This window comes from Enoplosus armatus, chromosome 14 (assembly GCF_043641665.1).
Source record: "Enoplosus armatus isolate fEnoArm2 chromosome 14, fEnoArm2.hap1, whole genome shotgun sequence".
NCBI classification, from domain to species: Eukaryota; Metazoa; Chordata; class Actinopteri; order Centrarchiformes; family Enoplosidae; genus Enoplosus; species Enoplosus armatus.
Window position 1 is genome coordinate 3,538,205 of NC_092193.1, and position 13,956 is coordinate 3,552,160.

Sequence of the window (13,956 nt, forward strand, 5' to 3'; positions counted from 1 at the left end):
GCTCTGAGTGAAACATTGGCACCAGCGTTTAGAAAAACACCCCCCTCCCTTCAGACCAAGACGACCCCCTGCTGTGGGCTAACAAGACCACATTAACCTCCCTTACCACACACACGCATTCTCCCTTCATTTCCCCTGCATGCAAACAGACATGCAGACGTATTCTCATACTGTCACACACATGCATCCAACTCTGAGGCCACATGCACAGGAGACAGGAAGTCATCCACTACATCGGAGGGCGGATGACGGACAGTATCGGACTAGTGAATGCTTGATACATTGGCTTTTCATAAACTTGATGAACCATCAGGGTTTCAGCCAAAAGACCGATCTTTTTTCCTTCCTCACTACACTGATAGATGATAGAACTGGTTCTGGAGAAAAGTATAAAATCAAATAAGAATATGGACTTTAAACCCGAACGGTGACTGTGAAAGTAAGTAAGTACATTTCTTCAAACCACCAAAAAAGGTGCTTTCAGGACAGCATTAATGTTTCATATAATTTGCATCAATGATGCATTCAGGCACATCCTGCATCGTGTTAGCTTAATAGGTTAAGTTGGATAGGTTGATGTTAGTTTACTCCCCACTGTCTGCATCCCTAATTACATTTCTCCCTAATGTCTCTATTGTATTATAACTCCCCCTCTCCTTGTTTGTAAAGCGCAGTGTGTGTGTGTGTGTGTGTGTGTGTGTGTGTTTGGGGGGTAAACAGAGTGATTATAACCCTTCCTCCAGGGTGAACATTTTAAACAAACACCTATAGAAGGAACCCTTGATTGACTTATTCTTCCTCCCCGCCCATGCAGGGGGAGTGTCCTCGCTCCTCCCGTATAAAACTCAACGCACCCACCAGCAGTAAAGCATGTAGAGGAGGACACGGCGCTGCACCGGCACAAAGGGAGGGAGACCGGCAGTATCCCAGACTGTGTGAAAGTAAAGCGCTTGTTTTGGAGAATACAGACCACCACAGACTCTCTGCGCTCTAGCATGAGTTCAGCAGCATCCCTGGATTAATCGGTCTTGCAGCCTACTTGCGCAGCGCAAGTTCGCAGGCACTTTGTTGGGGACGAATCGCGCACAGAAAGCCACGATGGAGAGGAGCATCCCGGGATGGTGCGTGATGTTAACACTCGTCCTGCACGGAACGGGCTGCATGGCGGCCAAGGAGCTCCAGTGCCAGGAGATCTCCGTGCCTCTGTGCAAAGGCATCGGCTACAATTACACCTACATGCCCAACCAGTTCAACCACGACACGCAGGACGAAGCCGGCCTGGAGGTGCACCAGTTTTGGCCGCTGGTGGAGATAAAGTGCTCCCCGGACTTGCGCTTCTTCCTCTGCAGCATGTACACACCGATCTGCCTGGAGGACTACAAGAAGCCTCTGCCGCCGTGCAGGAGCGTATGTGAGCGGGCCAAAGCTGGCTGCGCTCCGCTCATGAGGCAGTACGGCTTCCCTTGGCCAGACCGAATGAGGTGCGACCTGCTGCCCGAGCAAGGCAACCAGGACACGCTGTGCATGGACTACAACCGGAGCCAGACCACCACTGCTTCTCCCGTGGTGGCGAAGCCGACCAACCGGCCCCTGAAGCCGTACAGTCCCAGGAAGAAGAGCGGCTACGGTCGCGGCATCCCCGGGAAACACAAACCAGCAGCGTCCCCGTGTGAGCCGGGATGCTTCTGCCGTGCGCCCATGGTGCCGGTGACCAGCGACGGCCACCCGCTGCACAACCGCGTCAAGACGGGACAGATCCTGAACTGCGCCATGCCGTGCCACAACCCCTACTTCACCCAGGAAGAGAGGACTTTTACCGCCTTCTGGATTGGCCTGTGGTCCGTCCTGTGTTTCATTTCCACTTTCGCGACTGTGGCGACTTTCTTAATCGACATGGAGAGGTTTAAGTACCCAGAGCGCCCCATCATATTCCTCTCCGCCTGCTACATGTTTGTGTCCGTCGGATACATCGTCAGACTGATCGCCGGACATGAGGAAGTGGCCTGCAACAGGGAAAACGGAGCGGAACACATCCACTATGAAACCACAGGTCCCGCGCTCTGCACCATCGTTTTCCTGCTCATCTACTTCTTCGGCATGGCCAGTTCGATCTGGTGGGTGATCCTGTCCCTCACCTGGTTTCTCGCTGCAGGTATGAAGTGGGGGAACGAGGCCATCGCCAGTTACTCACAGTACTTTCATTTAGCCGCCTGGCTCATCCCCAGCATGAAGTCCATCGCAGTTTTGGCTTTGAGCTCTGTGGACGGGGACTCCGTGGCTGGGATTTGCTACGTAGGCAACCAGAATTTGGATAACCTGCGAGGTTTTGTGTTGGCGCCGCTGGTTATCTACCTGTTCATCGGCACCATGTTTCTGCTGGCCGGGTTCGTCTCGCTGTTCAGGATCAGGAGTGTTATCAAGCAAGGTGGCACGAAGACTGACAAACTGGAGAGGCTGATGATCCGGATAGGGGTTTTCACGGTTTTGTACACCGTCCCAGCCACTGTCATTGTGGCGTGTTACTTTTACGAGCAGCACAACAGACAGACGTGGGAAATTACGCACAATTGTACGTGCATGACGGACCCCAACAGGCAAAGGCCGGACTACGCTGTGTTCATGTTGAAATACTTTATGTGCCTCCTGGTGGGCATCACTTCGGGGGCCTGGATCTGGTCCGGGAAAACCTTGGACTCCTGGAGGACTTTTTGCACGCGCTGCTGCTGGGGGAGTAAAGCCTCTGCGGGCTCCATGTACAGTGACGTCAGCACGGGACTGACCTGGAGGTCCGGGACGGCCAGCTCCGTCTCCTGTCCCAAACAGATGCCACTGTCCCGGGTTTGAACGTGGGGGGGGGGGGGGGGGGGGGGGGGCTGTCCGCTCAAATGCATCTAATGTCATTTGACACTAAAGACTTCAAACCAGCGCATATCAGCTCTTTTGTGGACAAAGTGTCGTAAAGACCAATTTAAAATGTTTTATTTGGTTAATTTGGTGAATTATTCAAGGTGAGTCACCAAACTGCCAGTTTAGATGAAACTTTGGCCACGAGCACTCTTCTGATGTGAACTGTTTCTCTGAATTTGTGGTCATTTGTGTTCCATTCTGCTTGTAAAAGTTAGAAGATCAGTTTGGACTTCCTTGCCTTATCCAAATGACGTCCGTGGGTTTGAATAGAGGGGGTTGGGTCGGGGAGGGGGGTGACTAATTGTGTTGGGATTGTCCATCAGCGTGTTGTAATTAGCACATTAATGAGCGCCTAATGGCTTCTCTTTAAATAATGAGACTGTCAGCAGCAGAACAATGTACCTGGCACCGAAGAATGCAGAGTCTTATCTGGGCTTAATTGAATGCGCACAGCTGACAAGATCCCCCTCGTCGATAGGCTGCATGGTACAGCTGAGGCACTTCTTCCTGTAAAGAACCGCTGTGTCTTTCTCTGCTTGAAACGAGGCCGCTGGGCTGTTTTTTCTCCACAAGATGGATTTACACGTTCATTAATCAATGCCTTAATACTGTCTCATACGGGTTGCATCAGCGCGTAAAGTGTATTTATATAATTATTGGTGTACATACATTGTACATTTGTATATGAAATTTTATGAGATTGTAAATATGTATAATTTCCACTTTGATAGAAGATTTTATTTTGAGAATAAAACAACTTTTATTGAATTTCTCCTCGTGCGTCTTGGTCATTCTCGTCGTGAGGTTGGACTCTGTGAATGTTTGGTTCTGGTGTTGCAGCGCATGCTTTAAAAACACGATCTGAACAGTGTGATGTGATGCCTGGTGTGGGGGGGTGCACGAGCTGATAAGATCTCAATATCTTTGTGCGTAACGGCTGAAATATGACAGATTCATTTATGTTTAACTAAAAGTTGTAACTTGCCTTTGGGGCCACAGGGGCTAAGCTTTATTAAACCCCCCCGGTGTTGCAGATCCACATGCTGTGAGAAGCAGGGAACAACATCGGCATGGCAATAGGGGCACTACAGGTGGTCTTCTCAGTTTAATGCCCCCTGCGCTTTAGTCTTGTTATTAACTTCTGACTTTTGTCCTCTGTTGAATCCCTGATCCGGGCTAAATGTGTCACGTTTTACCTTATCCTCTTTTAGAAGTCAGTTAACTTCATTCACTCAGAACAGAAGGATCAGCGCTAGTCAAGAGAGATAACTCACCTTTTTAAAATCAGCTTGTTAAAAGATTTTGTTAGTTAGTAAAGCGAAGCGGGAAAGGGCCCCAGAAACAACATTTTGTTCAAGAAAATAATTGAAACAAGTGGAAAAATTCATCTGGCCACAGAGGTAGAAACATCTGCTTCGTCAGTAAATGCTTGTTGTTTGTGGACCGTCCAGGTTCCTCTTAAAGAGGCGCATTCTTCACAACGTAGAGATCCTTCAGGCTGGCACCCTCTCTGTCGTGCGTAAATGTGATTAGGGCCGTGCAGCGTGTGGTCCACCTTATCGTGTGACACACTTTATCTGTCAGGACTGTCACAACATTCAGGTTCAGGAAATGTTCAAAGTTTGTGCGTAATGGCTGCAAGCGCGCGTAAGAGGGGTGAAAAAAGTGTATGTGTTCAAGTGTTTTAAGACTTTGCGTAGTATTTGTAAGTCAGCCCTCTGCTCAAATGGCATGACTGACGCGCATAAAAACACCCTGATGTGCTCCAGATTCTGGAGAAGACTCTGAGCTCCACCAGGCGAAGAGAGACGGATTCAGTTGTGTTATGCTGCCACCTTGTGGTCAAACGATTAGATACCGACTGTCACCAGTATAGCACAGAAAACATGTGAATTCAACAACTGAATACACATCTACAAAGTTTGTTTCATGTAGCATGCAGTGTTTAATGTTGTCCCACAGAGTTGTGACTACTTTGACATGCCTCAAATTTGTCTCCCTCAATAATTACATCCATCAAATTAAGAGACAGCCGGTCCTGTTTGCTCTGTCGCTGCTTGTTAACCATGTGACAAGTTAGCTTCCTCTTCCAGTGGTGTGTGTGTGTGTGTGTGTGTGTGTGTGTGTGTGTGTGCATTTGTGTTGTGGCAGGGGGGTGGGCATGTTCCCTCAAGCCCAAAAGCAAAAAATCAACAGAGGAAATGGGTTGAGAGGTCGTGCCTGAACGATTGACTTTCCCGTCCAGGAAGAGCTCATCACGGCGAGATCCTATTGGTGAAATTCAGATAAACTAACTCGTCTTCATTGGTTCCAATTAGGATGTTTATGAATGCCATCTTTGTCTAATGATCTAATTAGTTGTCTGACTCTGATTTTTTTGGAATAAATCATGTTAAGATGCCTGAATGGCTTATATTGGCTGTTAAAGGTCACATAGCAGGGGGAGTCTATCATTTCAGAATGTATACAAAGCTGGTTGGGAAGCATTTCGCTTTCAATAACAGCTATTGTCATGTCCTGCTCTAAAACAAACATTTCTTCTAGGCCTGACTGACATGCCTCGTGATGGACAAGACGACTGCTTTCTGCCCCGAGGCATGCTGGGATCAACCGCTACAGGACTCTAAAAATAAGCCAAAGAAAATGAATTAATCACAGTAAGAGAATATAGTTAGTGATGTGTTGTTTTGTGCAATAACTGAGTTTTTGGGGAATTTCAGGGCAGCGGAAACAAGCTAACATTATCTCTTCTGCTTCAGTGATGACCCTTTTATTTGAATCTGTCCTCCATCTTTATGAAAATGCCATAACAAGTCGCTGAAGTACCCCTTTGATCGAATAGCAGAAACAGAGTTTATGAGTTTTAATCTGCTCTGTGAGTTGATAATTGTCCTGTACTTGTAAAATTAATTTAATTGGTGTTTAAAAAACGGCACACACAAGACCTTTGGCTTCCTCCGAGGTACAGCGCGAGGCAGATTCCAGCCCAAGCAGCCTTTCAGTTTCAAATCATTTTTGTGGTGGTTGGTATTTGCAGAAGTAGATTCAACAGCAGCGTATCCTCAGTCCCACAGCCGCACTCCTTAAAGGACGAATCTGTGGAGAAGAAGCCAAAGCTCAGACAAGACCTCGAAGCCATTCAGCGTTCCTTTACACAAAACCAACACTCTCGGATCACTCGTTCTCTCTTTCCCCCCTACAATCCCTCCATCATCGACATCAAAGGAAGACAGAATGGATTTTGTTTTCCGAGCCGTAGCCATCAGGGACGAACACCCCCCCCCCCCCCATTCATCTAAACTACAGCCACAGAGGTGAGGAGGATGCTGGGTAATCAATACTTTTGATACCTCTGACTTCTTCTCTGATGTGCTGTTGTGGTCAATGTTGAGTTTTCCCTCCTACTTCTCAATCTCCTCCGTCTGTCACCCACGAGATCAGAGTGTGCCATCGCACTTCAGTTGAGGAGATCGATGAGAGCGAAGGCACCAACTCCTAATGCTCTGTGTTGATGTCTGAATGAGATATCTACCAGTTAAAGAAATGTTTTGTAGAAAACTCTGACGCATTGTTGAAATATTCAAAACCCTTTTACAAACTGGATCCCTTCAGTTTTAGAAAAACAATGGATGATGAGTTGCTTAATCCAAGTCTATTTTGAAAACCTGAATCATATAAACAACAAGGTTTATTCTCAAACAAGTATATGAAATATTATATGTTATATTTTTTAATTTGGAAAAATGAAAAAAAAACTCAAATTGTAACTTTTGACATCTTTCAAGAAGAGGCTTTTGTCCCCAGAAATGTTTTTATTTTTCAGCCAAGGATTTAAGGTAACTTTCCATTATTATTATCAATTCTTATTTTTCACTAATTAAAAAAACAACAACTATCAAACGATTAACCCATTCCACCAGAATAATTGATGTGGTATGGATAAAAATTGTTGAAATTCTCACACTGCACTTAATATGACTTGGGTCAATACTGTCCATTATGTTCTTTGTCTACTGCAATACTTATCTCTGACCACTAGATGGCAGTAAAAACAACACAATCCTCGGGTTATATGATAAATGCAGACATTATTCTTATTCGTATTTTAGCTTTTATATTCTACTTATTTGTTATCAAAACAATAGCACCTTCAGACCACAGCAAATTCCTTGTAATGTATGTTACTTGGCAATAAACAGTTTCTGATTCTGATTCTGATTCTGATATATATAATTGTACACTATGGCCAAAAATAAAATAGGATTTCTGTGTACTTTGGGTGCAGGGCAGTTTTTATGGTTTCGGTTCTTAATTATAATTAAGAGAAATCTTAAAGCATACAGCATATATTTTAGACAATAATGTGTTTCCAGCCTTGTTGCAACAGTTTGTGGAAGACCTGGAACGCAACAGCGAGCCGGGTCCTTTCGCCCAGCATCAGTGGTTGACCTCCGTAATGCTTTTGTGGCTAAATGGGAGCAAATGAATGCAGCCAGGTTACTAGATCCTGTGGAAAGGCTCCCCAGGAGAGTGAATGCTGTTATAGCAGCAGATTCATGCCAATGGTTTTGAGATGAGATGCTCATCTGTCACATAAGGGTGTAATACTCCGATGTCTGCATCATTTTGGCCATGTAGTGTCTTTTCATTTGGTTTTAGAAATGTTTTTCAAACCTGTGAAACATGCTAATTAAATGTCCTACATATAAAAAGGATGTTCCATATGATCTTATTATAGATTGCATAACAAAGCCGTCCCTTTAACATGGGTGATGTCATGACTCCACCATGTGTTAAGACAGACATGGTGGCTGGGATTTTGCCAAGGACACATAGCTAACAAAGTTGTTTCTGTGTGTGTTTTGTGTGTGTTAGGTCGAGGAGTTGTGGGAAGCTCAGCAACAACAGACGCGTACTGTCACTTTAGGGACACTGTTTTGTGTGGATATGGGTCGAGGCATGTGTAGGGTCACCAGGTTTGCTTGTCTGACCCCTTGACCCCCACCAGTGACAGTACAATCCTTTCTCTGAGCACCCGACCGATCACTGGCCACCCTGCTAACGTTTCTGCACGTCTTAGCTGCCCTAAATACCACAGCAGATGAAGAATGAGAAGGGTACGAGGCATGTGTTAGGGTCATGGCTACACTGGATGTCTGTGTCTAAGGGGTTGTGTAGGGGGAGTGTCAGGTACTAACAATTACTCCAGCAGAGAGACTTTTGGTCCCAGGATGATGTTTTAGATGCAGAAACAAAGAATAAAACAATAAAAGCACACACATCGATGTGCAAAGTGGCCATCGTCAGTTCTGTTGTGTTCTCCTGAGTGAAATGAACCTTTTCTGATCATACAAATTTTAAGTTCTTTCCGTTATTGTAAGGCTCCTTTTCATGTTCCTGAACCTTTGCACCCGAGGCGCTTTTTGGACATCAGAAAATATGCTGAATAGAAGATTTTATCAACTGTAATTCAAAAGTGACTGTGATCATAAATCACTTTCTGTATCACATAGGTCAGATTGCAGGGACTTCGCTTGCATTCTGAGTTAATGTTGAATGATGGTGGCGAGAAGGTTGAAGGTCTTATGTCATCTGAGCAGGGCTGGCTTTAGTCAGGTCATGGCTGGGTTGTCCAGCGGTCATGTGAGAGGTCAAAGGTCAGGTCAGTGTGTCCGTTGTGGCTGCCAGCACTCAGTCATCCACACAACAGCTGAGCACTGTAACTACTGCTTCTACTACGTCAAGGTCGGCCTGTGTGCCTCGTTTTCTCAAACAGAAACAGTGCAGGGTGTTAAACAAACAAACACCTTAGACGGTACAAAATTAAAACAATGTGAATTAATTGCATTTTACACAACACCTGACCAGTTCAGTCATTTTATTATTACAAAAAAATAGAATTAAAGTATGCATGCATCAAGAAAAACTACAACACAATTCAAAGATTGAGACAAGGTGGCTGACCCTTTGCTGAATGTGTGTAAAGATTTTTCAGAGCAACACTAATTGATTTGGTGGAAAAGCTGAAAACACATTATTTGACTTACAATCATCTTATAAAGTTGCTGTGGCAAATAGCCTATCAAGCAGACATGGTGCAACATTATCACTGATCTGTCATTTTTCTTGTCACCAGATGAATGGAAGCCCCGCCTCCTTTAAGGTCTGTTCTGGTCTCCACCAACTCCTGAGATAAAGGTCTGTCTCTCTGATAGCAGCCAGTGGGTACAGTCGGCTTATGAGAGCTCACTTTTATGAAAACAGCTGGATTTATGAGAGTTTTGTTCAACTCAAACAATGAGGATATGTCTCCGAGGGTCTGTCACTATTAGCGCCCTTTCCACGTCATACATAGTCATCTGATTGTCATTGTTAATAAAAAATATATATTAGTGCTGCTTTACTATTTATAACAAATCTTACATCATAGTCCAACAAGTCTTTCTATGAATTCAAGCTTAAAATGATAGTTCAAATTTATGGGCCCTTTAAAGGTCGTTTGTCCAATGACAAAGTAATAAATGGCCCCCCAGTCAATTACACCCATGCCCTCTTGTCTTGAGATTCACTGCAATCAGACTGTTGGCCTGAGTTTTTGGCACCCATGGGTGTTGGCAACCTAGTCATTGGTGGTGGTCCCCTGTCAGGGCGGGGGGACAGAGGAGGTCTGAGGTGGCTGTGAAGGACAAAGTGAGTTGGTATTGGAGTGCACATGGAAGCGGGCGACTGAGGCATCTCCGCCTTAGCATCTTTGCTTTCTAGCCTCTTGTCATTAGTGGATTCGCCAGTTTTAATCGCACTTCCTCCGTTCACCTTTGTGTGAAGAGGTTCACCATTTGACACAACAGCATGTTTTTCATCTTTGAGACCATTCTTTGAGCTTCCACTCAGGCTGATTCTTCTGGGTAAAAGAACATCGCTGTCTTCAGTCATAGTTGTCGTTGTAAACACACTGCTTTGCTCTCCTTTACTCATCTCCTCCATAAACATCTCCCTTTTCCTCCTCCATCTCACCATTGCCTTCACGGAGCTCACCAGGTCAACCAAACTTATCAGAATGGACAAGGAGGCAACACCCAGCATGAAGTTGAGCATTAAGCTCTTCTCAGTTGGTCTGGAGATGTAGCATTCGACGCCAGATGTGCAGGGAGCCTCGTAGCAGAGGAAGCTCTTAGGAATGGACAAACCAAAGAGAAAAAACTGGCCTGCACCAAAAACCACTTCTAGAAGGATCCGTAGAATTACAACCAGGAAGTAAGCGCAGTAGAAGCGTGGCGCTTGCCATTCACGTGGGAGGTCGTGAAGTGGAGGTTTATGCAAGGACAGTTCTCGTGAGTAGCTCAAGTTCTCAAGGGTGAAAGGTGAGCCTCCTCGACTCCTGTCCCCATATAAACCTCCAGAAAAGGGATATGACAAAACTTTATGCATGACATAGGTTGCAAACAGCACATGGGGAAGACAAAGAAGAATAAGGTGGAAGAGCCAGAGACGGAAGACGGATACAGGGGAAAATACGTCAAAACACACGTTAGAGCAGCCCGGCTGAATGGTGTTGCAGATAAATCTTTCCTGCTCGTCACCAAAGAGGGTGAAGCCAGCCAGCAGGAGGACCAGCAGGCGCAAAACCAGCATCAACATCCACCAGGTTTTGCCTGTAATGAAAAACAGATGAATCTTTCAATGAGACTTAAATGATCAGCAGCCAATTATAGGCTACAAGATACGAATTAAATAAAGTAATCAAATTCATGCAAACATGACACAATGATGACGATGAAACAGCAGAAAATCAAACAAGAAACACTTGAAGTAAGATGGTTTACCATGAAACATGAAAATAAAATATATTATATAAAACATCAAGATCAAAATTACAAAGGCAGAAACACAAAATTGGAGACAGAGAGAGACAATATTACTATGTACTATAACTAAGGAAGAAAACAATGACCAAGCATAAAAATCCTACCAGTCACTCAAAATACATTGATCTTAATGCATTCTTCAATGCCTCCTAACTGGGATTAAGAGCTTTTTTATATTTGTTTAAGTTGACAGTATTTATTTGGGTTAACAGATGTGTAATTGCCACCATATAGAAAATAAACGTTGACATACTAACACTGCTTCCTTTCTAATATTTTTAACAACAAAATAAAAACTTACCCATAAAGGAGACATTGTGACTGATGGTGATGAAGAGTAGATCTGTTGCTCCCATCATCCTCATTGTTCAGCGCTAACCCTGATGAGGAAAAAAAAACAAAAACCCAAACCTCTCAAGAAAAGCTTCTTCAAAACGGACAAATCCAAATTAAGGAGCAGTTCCTGAGTTTCTGTCCTCTTCACCCTCACAGCTCGCCACTAAACACAGTCACCTCTGATGTTTTCTTACTGCTTCTCACTCTTGTCTGCAGAGGCCAGGACCTGTGGAGAGAGCTATTCTTACCAGGCTGCCATCAAAGCATTGTTGGGATGTCGAGGTACCCGTCAACCTTACTGGAAGCTGACAATCGTACGTAGGCCAGCTTGTAATAGACAATCATAAACTTAAGTCAGACAGCTAAATGGCATTGAGTCAATCTCTGATTCACATTAAGGCAGTAGACACTTACGCTCAATGGCAGCTGAATTTTAATGCCAGTGCTGTGAAACTCCTCTTGTCATTGTCAACAATGTATAAAATCTGCAAATCACTTGTTAAAAAACACACAATTATTGGACAAGAGCATTTTATTTTATCAAAAACACAAATCAACACATCTTTATATAATTCACAATGAACCTGTCTCGGTTTTGTAACTCTTTATACATTGAACAAAGTTAATTTGCAAAATAATTATATTTTAGTGGTTTAGTTTTCAGACAAATGAGGGAGAAGAAAACGTGAAAACCTGATCAGTTATTTGCCAGTAGCAGTTAGATTGAAATCAAATGTACAGTGATAATAATGAAAATAATAAAGTTTGTCAGCAGTTTCAACACTTCAGAAGACTTGGCTCAGCAGTCAGGGTTTATCTTCATGACATTAGCATCGTATTGAAAAGTATACACGTGTGCTGAAGTGATTTTCTTTGTCCAATTTTTGTGTGTTCAGAATAATTATTCTGGCTTTACAGGCAATGAAAGGATACCTTTGGCTTGTTTCTATCATTTTAGTAATCTGGACCATTCTGAATTTCGGGGCATACACCATGGCTGGTGATTTTTCTTCCATGGACACTTTTTCTTAAGGACAGATCAACAGGACATAACGGTGTTAGAGATAGCAGATCAGTGGAAGATATACCGTCGTTGAAGGACTGTTTCTGCTCGAACCAAGAGAGAAAATGATTGTAGGATTTGTGGTCTTATGAGGCTTTATATTACGATCACATCCACATTTGTGCAGTTTTCTTTGGTCCAGACTGCTGTCGAAAAGTTAACTTTCTGTTCCCTTTTCTCTGGAGTTTGGAGAAACGGGAACGGAAAGTTAAACGTGGGAAAGCCATTGAAACACCTTAACCCAGAGAGGACAACATGCATACTGTATTCCTGCAATCTCCATCAGTTATGACAGATCTGTGAAGGGGTCAGCTAGGAATTAAAGACACTGGGATAGAACGGCGATTGAGCATGAGACTTGTGAGACTGGATATCTTTTATTTATGATTTTACAGATACACTGTAGCTGTGATGGATTGTTATCTAGCTCTATAATACTGAATAAAGAAAAAGGAAGCAGTGCTGTGTGGCCTCCTCACACCCTCTACTGACCAGCAGCCACTGCAGACTGTGCATGTCAGAGCCGTACACCCAATCGTTGGCTGATTCTGTTGCTTTGAGTTTTACAGTAACAGTATGATCTGGAGCTAAATATACTGACCCTTTATGTTGTCACAACCTGCAATGCTCGACTATCCACTAGATGTCAGCAGAGAGGTCTGCATACTCCCCTCAAGGCTTCAACGGGGCTTTCAAAATTTGAACTGACTTGTGGAAATATCACTTTTAATAAACGATAAAATATCAAGTCAATTTTTAGATGTAACCAAAATCTGATGAAAAACTGAAACAGATCCTCTAGAAATGCTCTGATCTGTATTTCACGTTACACAGTCTAAAGAAATGTGGTAGTATTTGTTTAATTATGTCCATAATTATGTCCCAAAAGTGGAATGTATCAGTGATATCTGTGGGAATGTCGTCACTATTTTGTATCTGCAATCTGTTTGTCACTTGTCATAATCAATCGAATAATCAAATGAGGAGCATCACAATAAATCAAAAGATTAGAAGACTACCTGAGTATTGAGAGGTACGCTAGAAATACTGTAAACCTTGAATATAAAGATTTCCAAAGGAGAAAACTTGCTAATACTTTAATTATCCTAAGACCTGTCAAAGGAAATAAATAACCAGTAGAAAGTCCAGTGCTACACTACTGCAGGTAGTATGGGTTCAGGCAGCTGCAACTATTCACATAAGTTCACATAATCAAGTTAAATAAATAATATATTTCATTGTGAAGTTGCAGAGCCGTCTCAAAGGCAGGTTATGTCAAATCTTTTAAATTAGGCCAGACACAGATTTAGTCTGGACAAAACCAGTAAACTGAACAGAAAGCCAATACATGAAGACAGCTTCACAATGCAGTGTCCAAGGAAGTTTTCACGGCTAGCTTGTCCAGGACTTTCTTGGTTGGTCCAAAGCTAGGTTTTTCTCCACAGAGGATATAAAAACCTGGCCCTCCCTTCTCTCTTTCATGAACAGAAGAGTTAAGAGACTGTAAAGGCAACAGGCTAAGTTAGAAACCTCCCTGGCGTTCAGAAACTACAGATGGTGGTTTCACTGTCTTGCCTCCAGTTTGAAGGTACAAGGTCCAGAGGTTGATTCCAGGTGTAAATCACTGTTCCATCAAATTCCAGGTCTTGGTATGATCTGGGTATCCGAACTGAAGAACAGAACCATGTTGGTCTGTTTCCACTAATGTGTGTTTCTAGAGTTTTCTCATCCAGCCAGTGTCTGCAGCCTGAGGCCGGTGTTCAGTACGTGGCAGAGAAATACTGG

General features: G+C 43.7%; 2 protein-coding genes across 2 annotated transcripts; one reads left to right on the plus strand and one right to left on the minus strand.

Moving 5' to 3' along the window:
• Positions 1–1,098: 1,098 nt before the first annotated feature.
• On the plus strand, positions 1,099–2,844 carry LOC139296157 (frizzled-8-like). Its single transcript, XM_070918483.1, has one exon. The coding sequence runs from the start codon at positions 1,099–1,101 to the stop codon at positions 2,842–2,844; it is 1,746 nt and encodes a 581-aa protein (XP_070774584.1).
• A 6,600-nt stretch (positions 2,845–9,444) lies between these two features.
• Positions 9,445–11,137, minus strand: LOC139297120 (gap junction delta-4 protein-like). The gene is made up of 2 exons (XM_070919711.1): positions 11,074–11,137; positions 9,445–10,559 (listed from the first exon to the last, which is right to left on the minus strand). The coding sequence occupies exons 1-2, from the start codon at positions 11,135–11,137 to the stop codon at positions 9,445–9,447; spliced, it is 1,179 nt and encodes a 392-aa protein (XP_070775812.1).
• Between the last annotated feature and the right edge of the window lie 2,819 nt (positions 11,138–13,956).